Here is a 17,838-nt window from a genome sequence, read left to right as displayed (position 1 = left end):
TTACATATCATTGTAGAAACTTGAAGTCTTCGAAAATGGTTCACCCACATCAGCACATTCACATGCAATATTGTTCAAAGTATTTATTGGCTGAATAATAGGCTTTGAACCAATCATCTTAAAATGAATGTGCTTGTTAATAAGGAAAGAATGATTTCTAGCATCCTCATTGACGTATTTTTATTGGAGAACATTCCACAACTCTAGAATGATACCGTATTTGTGAAACATGTTGAATAGATCATTAGTCATAGCATTGAGAAGAGTATAGAGGTATATGTAGCCATCTTCTAGCCACTTTCTTTGTTCTTTGGTGCACTCTCTATTGCTTCTTTCTTTTTATACATACAGCACAGTCAATACATAGGTAACTCTGATAAAAATGAGTTGAAGATAAATTTTCATTGTGCATTCTTATAGTTTAGTCCATCAAGCTTTTCAAGCCTCTCTATTTCTATGGTTTGAATCTTGACCATCACAGAATTTATTTGGAAGATCACTATTTCTAAATTATTATACTTGGTTGAAGGTGTAGAAAAAAGTATGATGAAAAAAAGAATTTCATTGGGTAAGGTACTTATAGGAAGTTTTCTTAAAGATGGTGATTTTTTCTTTTTTTAGGTGCCAAAGAATTTTTGAAAATCCTATCCCTATCCAACGTAAAGTTGATGTAAGATTGCACTTCTTAATTATCTTTAATCAAAAAGCCACACCCAAAAATATAGTGTATAAAGAAAGTTTTAAAAAAGTATAGAATAGAATGTCTGAATAAAAAAATAAGTTATTTCTCAATTCCAGATATTTCATAAATTTATAAGAGTCTAAGCATAACTTTAGAAGAAATATAACTTTTTGAAATCCGAACATCATATAAGATTATTTTTAAAAAATATGCAATTCTATAGAATTTTTTAAACATTGTAAAGTTTTTCCAACATCTAATAACTACATGAAAAGCTTTAAAAATTTAAAACTTTAGATAACACATTTTATCACAAATAAATATTTAATAAAGTTATATCTCTTTTAAATTTCTTATTATTAGAAAATATTGTATGATAATTGAAAGCTATGTCCTACCCTCAAAGAAAAAATAAAAGAACAAAATTAATCATTAGCTTTTCTAGCTTTCGTCCATGCATTTAGCAACATGGATCAGTATAAACATTTTTAACATTTTCAACATCAAGTGAGCCTAGGTAAGCCACGCCACCTTTGTAAGCTTAGCATCTTCATCCACCTAGAGCAAGGCATTATGATTAGGAGGTTTTCTCAAGTACCTTGTTGGAAGATTGATCATCTAGAGTTATTTTGGTATTGGTAGGAACATGAGAGTTACTTCGAGTTGCTTAGACACACAGTAGAATTATAATTGGCTTCATGATTGATTTTATAGGCTTTTCATAGATTTTGTGACTTCCTATAAACCAATCTATAAAATGTATAAATGATGACTGTTATTCTAAAATTTAACAATTTCTTAGGTTTCCAACTAATATCTTAAAAATTTATAATTTTCATCATCGATCATGTCCATCTCAAGTCTCCTATTTATCATCCAATTTGACATCCTTTGCTCTACCAATAAGCTTGCCGTATTCATCTATTAACAAAATCTTATTCCTTACTCTCCCTTTATCATCCAATTTGACATCGTTGACTTTGCCAACGAACCTCTTCATCCATTTTCTTTATATTTTCTTTTTCTTTCTCGGATTGGGTGGAATATGACCAGGACCAACGCATAAAGAACAACACAATTTCATGGAGGTTTTAAATGTCATGCAATAAGGATATCCATGTTTCTTCATGCAAAATGGGTACCTTTCTATCCTAACCGTTCCAACGACCATTATGCTCTCTTCCATTTCTTTTCTTTACTTTTTTCCATCTATTTTTTTTTCTTTTTTTCTATCTTCTTTCTTTCTTTATTTATTTCTATTTTCTTTTTCCCTCCTTCCTTTCTTTCCCCTTTTTTCTTATTTTTTTCTTTTTTTCCTTTTTTTTTCTTTCCCTCAACTTTCCTTTTCTTTTTCTACTTAGGGCATTTTTGGATGTCTAGATCCAAAATCCCATGAGATTCATGAGGTTAGAGTAGTGCAACTAGGAAAAAAAAAGTCTGGATTAGACTTATATTCCCAATACTTGAAGTTTTTGGAATGGACTGGTCCGAATCTCATAAAAAGAAAAAAATAACTTTTTGAGATCATTTTTTTTCTCTATGAGATTCGGGCATATAAAAGACAATTTTGAATAGTTGTAGATATTAATATACGTTTAACCCAGCCTCTAATTCAATATTTTTTTTTTGATGATTGTGCCGGTTCAACCCATGAATCCTATGGGATTTTGGGTCCAACCATTCAAACAGATTCTAAAATGGATTTTAGAGGCCCCCTCTCTCAATCTATTTACCATAGGAATGGAATGGGACAGCCCCATCCCTTTGGAGTTTCAAACATTGGTTTTATCAGGTTAGTTTGATCAAACTAAAATGAAATAGTCATGATCATATTATTTGGACATACATGTTCCATACTTGAATTCACCAGCATGGGCTAGCTATGTTGACAGATGGGCTCAAACTAAAGTAGCTGGGCCTTTACCCAAAAATTTATAGTACAACAGTTACTCAGCCAATCAGCAGCTAGTCCGAGTTAGTTCTGATGCGTTTAGAAATTTGGGCACCACTCCACTTCTCTGATGGTGCCACTGCTTTTTTAATAATTCGGGCATATTTATCCTTGGTGAGCAACTTTGCACAACAGCATAGTGTGTACATGTTTTCTATTTTTTCAAAATAAATTTGTATAATATTTATCAATTTTCTAATGCATCTATTTTTAAAGATCCTAGCCATCCATCAAATGACCTCCTTTCTTGTGTGAGGATCTCTATTATCCCTCCTTGTGGTCACAGGAGGACTGATCAAACTTGATTTTTCTTTTTTTTTGATCTAGGTATGATCAAGACAAGCATCATCAAGCTTGAGCATGATCAAACTTGAATTAAAATGATTTTTGAGTTTTAATTATGAGATTAAGCTTGACTTATTTACTATTATGTCAAGCTCAATTATGCTTAATTTTGAAGGAGAGCTGGACATGAGCTTAATCGGCCAGCTTAATAATCATAAATTTAGGTGAATCAATTCAAGTTTAAATCAAATGTGATTCAGGCTTGAATTATGGCTTCATTCAAGCATGTTTCAAGCTTGTTAATCAATTTAGAAAACAAAAAATATATACTTATAAAAATCTAAATTCAATGATTAATTATTTACATAATATGTAAAATGGTATAAATATAGGCCGAGTTTCATCCCGTTGGGCTCAAGCAAGCCTAGCTACTCGGTTAAGCACTGATTCATATGTTTTGGAGAGAGAACGAGCTGTATGTATCCATGCCTCGCTGTGAATATTTTACTTTCTGCACGACTATTAAATATTCATAGATCCGATATTTTTTATTTATTATTATTATTATATATATAGATTAGATCCTCATCTTATTATTTTATAATAAAATTATATTATTTTATTATATTGATAAATATATATGTTATTAGAATTTTGTATAATAACAGTTTGGTAGCGTAAGTTATTATAGGAGAAAGCTTAAAAAGAGAAGGGCAAGGCGGAGTGAAGAAGAATAGAGGGAGAAGATGCTGTCGGCAGCGTTCGATTCAAGGTCGGTGCAGCTGATCCTGGTGGGGCTTCTCCTCATGATCGCTTCCTTCTATGCCGGCACTCTCTTCGGCCCTAAACCCTCCTCCGTCGTCGTCCAACCCAACCATGTCACCTCCTCCTCCTCCTCCTCCTCCTCCCAAGGTTTTTATCCATCTTTGCCCCCCGTCTTTTTTCAGATCTTGTCACTAGCGAAACCAATCTGTCATGGAAAGTGTTGTGCATGTTGTTACTCGCTCAAATATCAAATCTTAAGGTAATAGATGTGATTTCTTAACCCCAAGCTGTATGAGATCTTGAATTTACCTCAATGGCAGCATGTTCACGGATCTTTGAAGTTGGTTGATGGCGATGTTGTGCAATTTGGGACTAATGATGTGGGAATTACTAGTTACACCTCAAGCTTTTAAAGTAAAGTGAATGTTGTTATGAGATCTTGAGTTTCTTTCAACCTGAAAATGTTCACTGGTCTTGAGTGTTGGTGAGAGTTGATGTCATCAAACTCTGGGAATAATCATGTAGGAATTAGTGGCTCACATCTGGATTTTTTTTTTTTTTTTTCAATTTGATTGTGTATGAGATATTGATTTTCATTTAACCGCTAAGAGTTCACTGATCTTGAATGGTAGTTGGAGTTTATTGTTTCCTTTTTTGGGGATTAATGGTCTACTAAACACTTCTTCACACACCAAACTGTATAGTAAAACATGTGATTTTTGTTTTGTAAAAATGTATGAGAGTTTATTGAGCCTTGGTGCCATCGGTAAGGTCAGGAATTCGGAACACTGAAACCAGCGCTTCACATGCGAACATAAGGCTGTGTACATCCGACCCTCTTCAGACCCTACAATGGCCGGAGCCTCCTGTAGTGGGCCTCAAACCTAGCTGATGTTGCTGTATCTATGTGTTCTTTTTTCCACTGATGGTGATAGGATTGCAATTTTTGAGGTTAGGTACTATTGTAAAGTGTGCTTGTGGTGATATTGATGATTTGATCGGATTTGTTTATATTTTTGGATCCTTGACTAATTTACTTCTGTTTATATGAGATAAATTTATATCAAGTTCTTTGTATAAGGTTCACATCTTTCAAAGTTGACATCTCCTACCTTCCTCTTTTATATCAGGTTCTGATCAGTTGTTTTTCAAAGTTCACATCTTTTACCTTCATCTTCTATATCAAGTTCTTGATTGTGCTCACAGGTTTGCTTCAACCCTTCATGAGGCTGGTGCATGTGCATGATTATCATTTTCCTCCCCAAATTAGAGTAAGATAACACCAAAAGGCTTATCTAATGTCATTAGAGCTACAGAATACATTTGCTTCTCCTTTTTAATTCTTGAGAAATGACCAAACCTCCTTTCTAGACAGGGATATTTTTGGACTAGGACTGTTGCTCCTATTTCTCAACAAAAATAAGTTGGAAAAAGATATACTGCAAGCCGTCTTTAGCAATTGTGTGCTAGTATATATTTATATGCATCTTGTACAGACATACGAGTGCTAGGGAATATTTTAAAATGGTCCAAATTATAAATATGCTTATGTTTCCATAATACGATTTGCTTCATCAGTTCTTTCAGACCCATGGCCATATATAGTAATGGCAGGCACAGCCAGCAGTCCTGCACAGTTATGCTACAAAAGTTCTCAAGAGTTGTTAAAAAGCTTCTCTAGGTCTACTATCTTAGCAGCATTAACAACCTTATTGTTTTTGTATCATTTGCAGGTGAACTGCAGTTCAAAAATAGAGTTGCTCTTACATATAGAACAAAATCAATCATCATTCCGGAAAGTGGGGTGAATGTATGCCCTCTGGAATACAATGAATATATTCCTTGTCATGATAGAACTTATATAAAGAGCATACTTCAAAATTTAGATATCTCTAGGAAAGAAGAGCTTGAAAGCCATTGCCCACCGCCTGAGAAGCGATTATTTTGCTTGGTTCCCCCGCCTAATGATTATAAGATACCAATAAAATGGCCAACTAGTAGGGATTATGTTTGGCGCAGTAATGTCAATCATTCGCATCTTGCTGAAGTCAAAGGAGGGCAAAATTGGGTGCATGAGAAGGCTAAGCTCTGGTGGTTCCCTGGTGGGGGTACTCATTTCAAGCATGGCGCTTCTGAGTACATTGAAAGGTACATTTGCATATTGTTTCATTTACATATACTATTAATACACATCATTTATGTTGGCAGGATGGCAACAATCTGGGAACATATCACTAGTTTTGATATTTGAATTGTTTTTCTTTCTAGGTAACCTTGCTTACTTGAGTTTATACTGCTAACTGCCTTAGTTGTCCAAATGTTACTTAAGTTGTGGATCTCTGTACGCCTTTAGTTTAGGAAGATATCTTTTATTGTTATTCTCTTATTTCCACCATCTTATAAGACAAATGGTTTACTCCAAATTAATATGGTTCTATTTGTACATGCAGGTTAGGAAATATGACAACTAATGAGACAGGTGATTTACGCACCGCAGGAGTGGTTCAAGTGTTGGATGTTGGTTGTGGTGTTGCCAGCTTTTCAGCTTATCTACTGCCATTAGACATTCAGACAATGTCTTTTGCTCCCAATGATGGCCATGAAAATCAGATTCAATTTGCTTTAGAGCGAGGAATTAGTGCCATGATTTCTGTATTGGCCACAAAACAATTACCGTTACCCCGAAACTCATTTGAAATGGTTCATTGTTCACGGTGCCGTGTTGACTGGCATGAAAATGGTAAATCTTGCTAAGCTTCTGGAGATTTTGCAATAGTTCTAGCCATAGTTTCATGTTAATTACTATGATACCAATGCACAGTTGGGTCCATTCACAAACTTTCTGGATGATACATACTGTGCTAAATCGCACACATTGTATGTTAAGAAGTGCTATTTTCTGTTTTCTGGTTTTTGTTGCAGAATTGAAAATTTCTAAAATATTCAAAAAAGTTCACAAAAATTTTTCATATGTTTTTTCCTGGGGATGCTGATGCTGCATGTTTTTAAGGTGCACACTGGGGTACTGATGCTGCACGTATTTAATGTGCACATACATCATTTTGTTTTCATTTCAGTGTATCTATATTTTGGGAAAGCTATTGATTGATTTTGTGCAATAGACTATTTTCCTTACCAATTATGCATTACATGTCCTCCTCTCTTTCCTCATATATCTTGAATGGCAAAGTCATATTCATCTTAGGATTTTCCAAGTGTGTTGTTTGAGCCCAGGACCCAGAATAAGTGCTAAAAATCTTCTTATCTCCAGGACATATCTGTGCTAATTAAATAAAAGTATCATCACCTGGCTATACCATTTCTAAAGCTGCTAAGTTTCTAGCTGATACAACAGAAGAATTTTCATTTAAGGAGACCATGCGAGGTTGTTCAATTTTCTTGATGATCCCAAGAGAAAAATAAAAGCAGTTTATACATGGAACAACTAAACTATTATAAGTTGAATTTTCTTTTTTTCTTTTTGTATACTAAGATCACATGTATGCTTATAGAGTCTGGCTCTCTATTTTCTGTTCTAGGTTAAGTTTATCATATATTTCTAAACATGCATTTCGATATGTATATTTATTTTCTCTATAACAAATATTTTGAGTTATCTCATGTTGTTCAATCATGGTTAGATAGCAAAACATTTAAAAATATGTGATTAATGATTAGAATGGTAGGTCATCATCCGAAGATCTGATCACTTGGTTTTTCTTGACTAAATGAGTTTTACTCTTGGAGATTTCTGTGGATTCTAGCTCAATATTTGGCAGCTGAGCCAAAGAAGAAGGGAAACATTAGAAAAAATGAAATAAATAAATAATTCAAGAATAAATCAGACGTCATTTTAGCATCTATTGTATGGTTTGGGACCTTCTAATGTCTTATTGCGGTGGTTTCTTGCTAAAATACTATTCTTTACCATGAAAAGTTAAAGGGTCATGTTTCACATCATTTTGGACTGTGATATTTCTTTGCCTGATTACAATCATTTGTGAGATTCAAACATTAGGATAACCAAACTGATATCAAAACGTTTACTTTACTAAATTTCTTTTGAACCCAATATTAGTGTTTTCCTATCCTCTTATAACTTGAAAGTTCTACATTCAATTTTAAAGAATACTTTGTTGAATTTGAAGGAATTACAAAAAAAATTATTGAAGGACAGTGCAAACTGTTAATATATATAGTCAATTTGGGCCTGTAAGTTAGTTTCAGCTGAAACTTGCCCTTTTTTTTTTTTCAAAAAAAAAAAAAAAATTTAGCTTGGGCCAAAGCCAAAATGTTTGCATCAATTTTGTAATTTTGGCTAAAGCTTCACACTGTGTTCCGTAAAATCTTCATTACTTATGTGGATTCTTTTTCAGGTATTTATCATAAGGTAGCAGAAATGAACTTGAAATTGGCTGGATTGGCCCAACTGAGATACCGGGGAATAGTTCTGTTTATTATTTCTTTCATATTTAAGGAGAAAACATCCTTTTTATTTATTTATTTATACTCCTTCCAAACCGGCTAGTTGTTACAAAAATTGGAATAGAGTTATAGGTTCAGTATCCTGTTACAGATTTGTGCTTTAGTGAGGTAGACCCGATGGAGTCAGGGGATGAGGAACACTTGTTAGCAATCCCTTACAAAAAATGAGAGAGGGGGAAGAGATAGATAGACACACACATATGCACGCACGCACGCACATGTGCGCAGGTGCACACGTGCGCAGGTGCACACGTGTACACACAGAGAGAGAGAGAGTTTTGGTTTCTCTTCCATGTCTTGAAGCGGTAGTATTTTTGCCCTGGTGCATCTGGCTTATAGTAACAAGTTTACCATCGATTCATAGACTTGGAACTGTTGGACCAAATGATGAATGAACATTCAGGAGAGATCAAAAATTTTGTATGGTAATTTGCTTGAGTTTTCATGAATTTTATCTCAAGCATGTGTAGGCAATCTATTCCTATGAAATTCTATTTGACCATCTTAGTCAAGTTTCTTAATTATGGTTATAACATTGGAAGAGAGAAATAAATTGCTTGTTTAAATTAAAATTCCTTCAAGGTCTTACAAGGAGTCCGTGGAAGTGTATTTCCTATGGCATTAATGAATTCAATAATTGTTAGAACTTTTGGGAATTATTAAATTATATTAGAAAATTAATATCTCAGTAAGGTTTGCAAGCTCATCATGCCAAAAAATATATGCAATGCTCTTTTCTTCCAAGGTCACTGTGCCAAAAGATATCCAATGCTTTTTATTCCCCTTTCCCCATAAAGTCTTGGCTTATCTAATGATTGATTCTTTGCAAAGTGAATCATCTTTAAAGAAATTAGACCATGGAATAGCCATATATTTTTACATAACTTTTTCTTTATTTTGATGCTCACTTGATTTTCTTTTTTTTTTTTTTGAACATCAAGAGGGTATACTGCTCAAAGAAGTGGATCGCCTTTTGAGACCAAATGGATACTTTGTGTACTCAGCTCCTCCTGCCTATCGAAAAGACAAAGATTACCCACTTATCTGGGAGAAACTGATAAACTTGACAACAGCTATGTGCTGGAAACTCATTTCTCAACAGGTCCAGACTGCTATATGGCTGAAACCAGATAATGAATCATGCCAGCTACAGAATTCTGAGAAAAATCTATTGACTATATGTGAGCCTGTAGATGATTCTATGCCATCATGGAAAACTCCATTAAGAAACTGTCTGTGGGCAAACACTGAGCAGTCATATATTCAGAAACTCCCTCCTAGACCTGACCGCCTTTCAGTATACTCCAAAAGTCTGGAGAAAATAGGTTAGTTGGATCTTCCTTCTTCATGTAGATGTAACTATGTTCTCTTTCACATATTTTTATCTTGTGTTCTGTTTGCTGAGGAGTTGCTAGTACACGGGCGTTGCAACAATTTCTTAGATCTAATGGAACTGTTTCCCAGTCGCTACTTGTTTGTTTTTTTAAAACCTTAACAGAGCACTATCTGTTTGTTTGCATGTATATGTTACTTAAGTCCTTAGATTATTCATGATACATTACTTGAGGTCTTCAACTGTTTAATTTACACAGAATCCAACTATCTGCCTTCAATAATGTGACAAATTACTGAATACGATGTATTTTTATATGGTTGCTGAATGAAGTCATTGTAGCCGCTGGCATCTTTTCATATGATTGTCATCTGGACCTTGCATCATTTGTCTAGAATTTGAGTAGAATGCTAATTGATATATCAGACTTGTTGTTTAAACAGTCCTTTCTAGTGAAAGCTAAAGGCTTTGTGATGCAATGTGATGATTGGAATAAATTGATGTACCATAGTCCTAGCTGCATTCACTGTTTAAACTATAGTTAGATATTAATTCACTACTGATGACATTCATATCAGTTGAGTGCTGGCAATATGAAGGCAGTAAAAAGAAGCTTCTAAATATCTGTTTCCGATCTAAGGTCACCAACAAGCCCTTGAAATTTCGCAGTATCTTTTTTTTTTTTTTAACCATTCTGTTACTTCAACTCCTGAATTTATTGCTTGTATTGCCAGGAGAGGGACACCACTATTTGACTGATACATGAGATTTGAGGACTTGCTAACTTGCTAACCAGCTCCTAACATAAACAAAACTTAAGTATATTAGGAGCATTAGATGGAGGCAACAATGTTTTCAACCCCTAATGCCTTCTGTGAAAACACTAGCAGAAGTGCTGTTAGAAGAGTTTGAGGTAAATGCTTTCAAATTTAGTGAAAGAAAAGAGAAATTGAAAGGTTTAAAACTGATATAATTGGTGCCGATGATGTGAGAAGTCTCAGAAAGAGAACCTAGTGAACTTTTTTTTTGAATGCTATGAGGCATGCATGTCTTGAATGGTCCAAAGCATTAGCTCTGGTATTTTGTTTATTCATTATATAATATATGTAACCCACCATCTGAACAAGGATACAGAGTTTTTTTTTTTTTTTAGTCTTTCAGATCTGGTAAAAGATTAACATGCATCTAATAATCAGTAAACATTCTGACAATTGTTTATATTTCAAGTGGTGTTCTGATATTTATACTCGATAAACTGCAAGTTTGAGGAGAAGAAAGATCAAGTTGATCCAATAACTAATACCAGTAAAACACTGATCTCAGACAAGTAAATAAGCATAAATTGAACGGTTAACTTTATTATTATTTTTTTTTTGGGAAAAGCATTTATGTAATAATCTTGTGATCTGATGCAAAGTGCAAATGTTGGAGTGAATGAAATAAATGGAATAGCTACTAATGTCAGGAACTAGGCCAATTTATAAAATCAGGACCTGGTTGGATGCCTAATTACCATATTTTTCATATCTCATGTGGATTGTGGTCTGGGGATTTTTTTTTTTTTTTCTAGGGGAGCCAAGGAGAGGATGTGGGAGGACAGAAAGTTGGAGGATCAGGAAGGCTGTCAAATCTCCAATCCTGAGATATTTAGGATATCTGTAAAGCACCTTTTGATGAGTTCTTCTTGACATCTCAGATTAATGAATTACACAGCCTTCACCAATCCCCTTCCACTCACTTCCTCTGTCTTCTCTGTAAAGCCAACCCCGTAGATGTGGAAGGTGTGAAAGGCAATGAGTAGTGGTCAGCAACCATTATGAAAACCAACTCTGCGCCCCCCTCATTCTTTCTAAAAATTGTTAGGTTTATCACCAAATATAGATTTAACTCTACTCATCTTGTGTTCCTAACCAAAAGTGCTAGTTTAATCATTAGATTATTTTTAGAATAAGCCTATAATTATCATTTATGAAAATGTAATATCATTGCTTAGTGTGTTTTCAAGCTCCAATTCAGTTGACAGTTTTGTAATATATTTTTAACAGGAGTTACTCCAGAAAGTTTTGATCAAAACACTAGATTTTGGCAAGAACAAGTCCAGCAGTATTGGAGATTAATTGGTGTCAACAAGATGGAGATCCGAAATGTTCTGGACATGAATGCTTGTTATGGTGGATTTTCTGTGGCATTGAGTACCTTGCCCATGTGGGTGATGAACATAGTTCCAGCAACAATGAGAAACAGCTTGTCTGCTATATATGATCGTGGACTAATTGGTGTATTTCATGACTGGTGAGATGTTACACATTCTTATAGATTGCTATTGGGTAGGATTTCTTAATATGTGGTATTAAAATCTATTGATACCTGTAATATAGGTGTGAGCCTTTCTCAACATACCCACGTACATATGATCTGCTGCATGCCTTTCATCTTTTCTCCCATTATAAAGGTCATGGGGAAGGTTGCTTGATGGAAGATATCATGCTAGAGATGGACCGGATACTTCGCCCTCAGGTAGCTTCTTTATTTCTTGCTTGCTTAAACTTAAAATTTTTTGAGCTAATAACATTTGATTGAAACCCCTCAATTTTCTTTGATTTAGGTATATATTTTTGCGCTTTTGTTATATGATAACTAGTATTTGGCACCTTCAATTTACATCCTGTATGGGGCTTCTGTTATATGATAACTAGTATTTAGCACCTTCAACGCGCATCCTGTATGGTGGTGGTGGGTGTGGAAAAGGAAAGGAAAAAAATAAAAATAAAAACAGAAAGCATATTTTTAGGAAAAAGAGAGAGAAAAAGATGGAGGGAATGCAAAAGCAGATGGACTTGTTTTCTTAGAAAGGGAAAAAGATATAGGAAGTGCCATATATGACTGGAGTCTCTTGCATAAAGGGGTATTTTTGTAAGTATGTCCAAATTCGAGTCAAATGGGAATCAAATCCAATCCTCAACAATTACATGGCTAGAAATTATGCCATGTTAAGCATATATGAATACAGATATAGGTAAACTTGTTGGACACTTTATAGTATCGTGCCTACCATTTCCAATTTCAATGCTTCCCTATTCTGCATCATCTTTGTCAATTGCAGATTTGGTTTCATATGCTGCTTGTGCCTAGCTGTTGAACAGAATTGCAGCAACATGTTTGCTGAGTAAATCCTATAATTTTCAGCTTCGTTGGTTACCAGTAATGAGTATATACGAGATATCATAATGAACATCTTGAAACATGTAAACATATAGACCATTTGTCATGCCCTAAACTGCCGAAGAACTTACCAGTTTAATCTTGATATTCTAGGCTGTCACAAGTTGATTCCTTGACTTCTAGGGTATATGGAAGTTGAAGTCAGAAAGAAATTAGCATTCTACTTCTTATTTAGCTAGACAAGACAGCAGTCATCCCTAATGCTTTTGCATTTCAGAGGTCCTTGGAAACTATCTGGAAAAGCTGAAACTCTGCCAAATGTTTTGGTTCAAGTATGCAAATGGTGTTCTTAAGTTTAAAAAAAAAAATCCACATACGATGGGGGCTGTTCTTTTAGGATAGAACTTGAACATGAAATACTAATGTGTGTTTTTTGCCATGCTATCTATGATGCAAGGTAACATGTATTTGAGTAACAGAGTACTACTTGCTTTGCAGCTTGCTTTATTTTTAAATTCTGATAATCTTGCTGAACAGGGGACTAGGTAATCTAAGACATTTGATGCTTGGTTCAAGGAAATTTTTCTAGCTGTTATTATGATAACTAAAGTAGCATAAATGTTGCTATGGGCTAAATTTGACTTTTAGTTGGTAAGCCAATTCAAAAATCAAACTAGGAACAGCTAGGCCAATAAAAAATGAGAGGAGGAAAAATAATTGGAGGACAACTTGGGAAAAGGGATGGCGATGATGTGTGTCAAAGCTGAGAAAACAAGAGAGAGGAACAAGATGTTTAAACATGCTTTTAGATTAATGCCTGAAAAATTTCTAACTTGAATGAAGAGTCCTTGACTAGGGTATAGTCTTTGTATTGTAAGATGTCAAGTATGATGGCAAAACCAAATAAAGACTATTGTACAACGGTAGCAGAAGTAATGAGCCACAAAAGAGGAAGAATTTATCTTTGTTTCTTTTGCTTTTGAAAAGCTTCATTTAGACCTTCCAGTGCTGAGAAATAGAGGTGCCAGTTAAAGCAGGAGATAACGATTAAGGTTGTATGTTACTTGAGGAGTTCAGGGTACACAGTTTAAATACTGATGGATGTTTAGAAGAAAATTTGACAAGGATGTGATGGGTCCATAATACATGATCTTCCAGTGATGACTTCCTCATGTCGCTGGCTGTGATATGAATCAAAACATATTCAATTACAAATGGGGCAAACACTTAAAACCAAATGCTGGCTCATGCTCATGCTTGAACCAAATTCATTTGATCCCAGTGTAACCACAATAAAGGTTTTGACATGACTGAGACTCATCTGTGACATTGTTGTATGAACTCGTGTTCTTGGATGTATTATATGACTCAGTTAGGTTATCGTTTAAAACACAAAATTGGATGTACTCTCATGCTCGAATCCTACCCACTTGTTGTCAAGATCTAATCAGGATTATTATAACCTGATCCAGGATCGGCAATGAATGATGAATTATGTGTGGAGCCATCTACTGGGTTGTGACTCAAATCAAAGGCATGTTTGAATAGATGTTGGGTTACCATTCAGATCCAGAAAATATGAAGTTGAATGAGGCTCAAACTTGAATCTTGTTCCCTATCATGAGTCTAAATTTAGGCTATCCTGGACGGGGTTCATATGGAAACACATTCAAACAGCTATTTAGAGTTGATACCATTTAGTTTCAAATTGTACATAAGTGGACTTAGATTTAAACCTGGTTGACATGGCCAGAGTCAATATTTTGGTGTAAAGGCATCTGAATTGATCATTCTAATGAGCTCATTCTTGTGAGAAGAAATGGACATGGTTTTTGTTACTAGGCTCCTCAACATATGTGGTCAAGGAATAGTACATGTGGATCCATTTTTATTTATTCTACACCCTGCCATCATTCTTTCTCTCTCTCTCTCTCTCTCTCTCACTTGCACACACACCCCAAGTGGTAGGGCATGATTAAGTTGACATGTTGTGAAAGCAATTCCAACACTCCTACTTATGGTATTACTCGATTACAAGTTCATGTATTGATCTTTGAACATCAACCTTCCTACCGCCATTTCCCATTATCAAGACCAGGAATATGTTAGCCCTTTAAAATTATTGCAGCTCCCATAACTATCAATTTTTTGCAAAAGTCCGGTCTACCTTTTTAACACAACCTTTTTTTTTTTTCAAGAACTAAATCTCTAGTTATTCTTTTGCTGCTGAACTTGTAGCTAGGAGTGTTGGTACAAATTCACAATTTGTAGTTAGGTATTGAAAATAATTTCTGAAGAAATAACTCTTTTGGATATGGTATGCTTTGATGAGTGAGAACTGTTCTACTCTGAAAATTTCATAAATTCTTATTTCTTATGCCCTTCCACGTATGCAGGCCTCACTAAAGTTACATTTTCACGGGCATGTCTTATCAAGTCAATTTAAATAAAGGTCATCATGCTTTAAGAGCACAATGTCTTCTTACGCAATTTTAATCTTTCAGGGTTTTGTCATCATAAGAGATGATGAATCTATTATCTCAAGAATCAGAGATCTTGCACCAAAGTTCCTTTGGGATGTCACAACTCATAAGCTGGAAAATGAGGACAAGAAAATGGAGCCTGTGCTGATTTGCAGGAAGAAGTTTTGGGCTATCGTATGAGGTATACATGGCTTCCTAGAAGTACTCATATTTTTGTCTCTTGCAACTTTGTATACATTGTATCATGTTTCTGGATTTTGAGTTGGAAGCTGTATTAAGCCTACAGCTTTCTTTCTAGCTTGCAGCTGCATGCCAAAATTGATGGGGCACCAGGTTTTCGAGCTTCAAATTTATCCTGTCTAGATTCATTTGGATTATAAATCCTTATAATTTGACAAAGGGGCAACAAATAAGTTCCAACATATCTGTGCAGATAAGTTTTGGCTATAGTTTGAGGTACGCTATCATTCAATAGCATGCAGCTCCTCCCAACCTAACGCAGGGTGCACATGTAATGGCTTAGCAAGTTGTAGTTAAGTGTAGCTAGACCTTCTATTCTTTTATTGGTATGTACTCTTTTTTTTATTTTTAAACCTGTCTATGACTCACGTAGAACGAAGTTCTCTCTAGCTAGGTTGAAGGAAACAAATTTGCTGTCATTCTGTGTGTATATTATCTGATGTTCTTAAAAATGCTTATTTTCTTAGCCATGGAGGAGTTAAATTCAGTCTAAATGCAGCCGAGTGATGGATCATCTTCATATTTCATCTCGAATACCACAAACTTCTAACTTCTTGCATCATTTTTGTGCCTGATTACTTGTGTTTGCAGATGAAATCATAGTTTCTGTTTCATGTTCATGGACAAAAAAATAAATGCTATAAATACAAAAAGCAAATTATTTCTTGAATAAATATGTTGCCTCGTTTCATCCAATCAGATGGTATGGGTGGTTTTGTCGGTTATGATAGTTTAAATTCCACAGCTGACCTGTATGGTTCCTTGATGATTTGGGTTTTACAGTAAGCCAGCCTATGTCGTTTGTGCGGTGCTAAAATTGTATGCACTGGTTTTGCTGTTCTTACTGTTGACACAACTTGCTGTAGTCAGTATTGTCTGTTCTTCTTCATGAAGATGGAAAACAAGTTTGAGTGGCATTTTTTCACTGATGCATGCATCTGATACCAGTCTATCACTAAGAATCCACCAGTCCCATATCAAAGTCTAATTTAAATCTTCTATGACAAATTCTCTCTTCTTGGTTATTCAGTGCAAATAAGAAAAATATTTTTCTTTTTTACGATCTTTTACATTATGACTTAACAAAAGGTATCTTTCACTTCACATAAATTACAATGAGGAAAAGTTAAAGGCAAAAATGGTTAGATAGAAAGCAGATTTACTACTAATTCGTAGGTAAAACTGTTCTACAAGATTGCACCAATAATAATAATGATCTGGTAGTTGTTTATAACAGAATATTAATAGGGTTATTGATGAAATTGCATTAGGGATTAGGTGATTTTGTTTTAGTTCTTTTTACGTAATTATCTGTTTGATTCCTAGTAGCTGCATTATGGTGTCCAAGGTAACGAGGGGTGAATGATGAATCCTAGATAAGAGTCTGCTGGATAAAAACAAGTACTCGAGAAGCTTTAGGAATTCGTCCAAGTTATGGAGCATAGTCGTTGTACTCTTTGGTTGGAAGGGTTTTCAAGCTCGAACCTTGCCTACGGTATTCTTCCCTCTGTTTGATGTAGGTAATTATTTCATCAGTTCCACAAAATAGTTGGTGGCCCTTATGCTGTTGCTCTTACAAATAAAAAAAATATATTAATAGACATTAAGTGCTAAACAAAAGTTATTCATTATGGGCCTAAATAAACTTACATAACGGCTGCGACTGTAAATTTGTGGATGCTTGGATTGACAAGATACGGATTTACGGCTCTACTCCATCAGAGACTTGGAGGGTTTGGAACAATAAAAAACAAAGACAAGCATCTCGGTTGTATATTAGTAATGGACAGCATAAATATGAACAGTTTTTTTTTTTTACTTTAAATTGAGGTTCATTTATCCGGTTGATGAATTTTTTATGAATTGATAATCTTCTTGAATGGTTGGTGATTTTTTGAAAATGAAAGTGATCAGGTCTTCCGAATTCTTAACCATTTGAATGTCCCTACTCGAACACCTTTATAATGACCTCCTATTCCTGTACAGGTTACCTCATGGATATCGTAGGGGCATCCAGATTGCATTTGTTGAGATTCTGAAGCCATGCCTTGATTCTTGTCATTCACACTCTTATGAAGTTTGAGCCACCAAGCCAACCACCCCTTTGTTATATAAAATCATGAACCACCTGAATGGATATATCTTGTACTTATGAATCAATGCTCAAACTGTGATGTGAGATTACATCTCCACATTCAAATTGATTCTCTTATCAGATCATATTCATCTGCTGTACACTCGCAACAAATCAGAACCATTTCATCACAATTTAATTTGGACAGTTGGGCAGAACTGTTGTCTCAAACCAAGGGAACCTTTTTCATGTTCTAATCAGACTTATCTTGAGGGCATTCTTCACATGTTCCAAAATAACAAGATCATGGATTAGCAGTCCAAAGAACCTGCTAATTACTCAAAACAAAAATCTTCAAACCTCTCCAATACGTTTGCT

General features: G+C 34.8%; 1 protein-coding gene across 6 annotated transcripts; it reads left to right on the top strand.

Moving 5' to 3' along the window:
* The first annotated feature begins 3,598 nt into the window (after positions 1 to 3,598).
* LOC105057645 (probable methyltransferase PMT7) lies at positions 3,599 to 17,621 on the top strand. 6 transcript variants are annotated; one of them, XR_012136815.1, is made up of 10 exons: positions 3,600 to 3,830; positions 5,417 to 5,831; positions 6,134 to 6,423; positions 9,110 to 9,493; positions 11,547 to 11,793; positions 11,880 to 12,018; positions 15,168 to 15,327; positions 15,445 to 15,602; positions 16,735 to 16,881; positions 17,373 to 17,621. XR_012136815.1 is itself a non-coding variant. In XM_073248584.1 (8 exons), exons 1-7 carry the CDS (start codon positions 3,665 to 3,667, stop codon positions 15,324 to 15,326), a joined length of 1,800 nt encoding a protein of 599 aa, XP_073104685.1. In that variant the 5' UTR covers positions 3,599 to 3,664; the 3' UTR covers position 15,327; positions 17,373 to 17,621. The 6 variants fall into 6 exon arrangements, 3 of the variants coding, with proteins under 3 accessions (XP_073104685.1, XP_073104684.1, XP_073104683.1); XR_012136816.1 differs by having other exon boundaries at positions 16,735 to 16,906; XR_012136814.1 differs by lacking the exon at positions 16,735 to 16,881.
* The last annotated feature ends 217 nt before the right edge of the window (positions 17,622 to 17,838 follow it).

The sequence above is a fragment of the Elaeis guineensis genome, chromosome 14, assembly GCF_000442705.2.
Source record: "Elaeis guineensis isolate ETL-2024a chromosome 14, EG11, whole genome shotgun sequence".
In the NCBI taxonomy this organism is placed as follows: Eukaryota; Viridiplantae; Streptophyta; class Magnoliopsida; order Arecales; family Arecaceae; genus Elaeis; species Elaeis guineensis.
The sequence above is the reverse complement of the archived record's forward strand: the minus strand, read 5'-3'. Positions and strand labels throughout refer to the sequence as shown.

Bases quoted from the DNA above. Each gene is read 5' to 3' on its own strand.
- LOC105057645 (XM_073248584.1), top strand. From the start codon at position 3,665: ATGCTGTCGGCAGCGTTCGATTCAAGGTCGGTGCAGCTGATCCTGGTG. The intron at 6,424-9,109 runs GTAAATCTTGCT...TTGAACATCAAG, and splicing joins TGTTGACTGGCATGAAAATG to AGGGTATACTGCTCAAAGAA. The intron at 11,794-11,879 runs GTGAGATGTTAC...CCTGTAATATAG, and splicing joins ATTGGTGTATTTCATGACTG to GTGTGAGCCTTTCTCAACAT.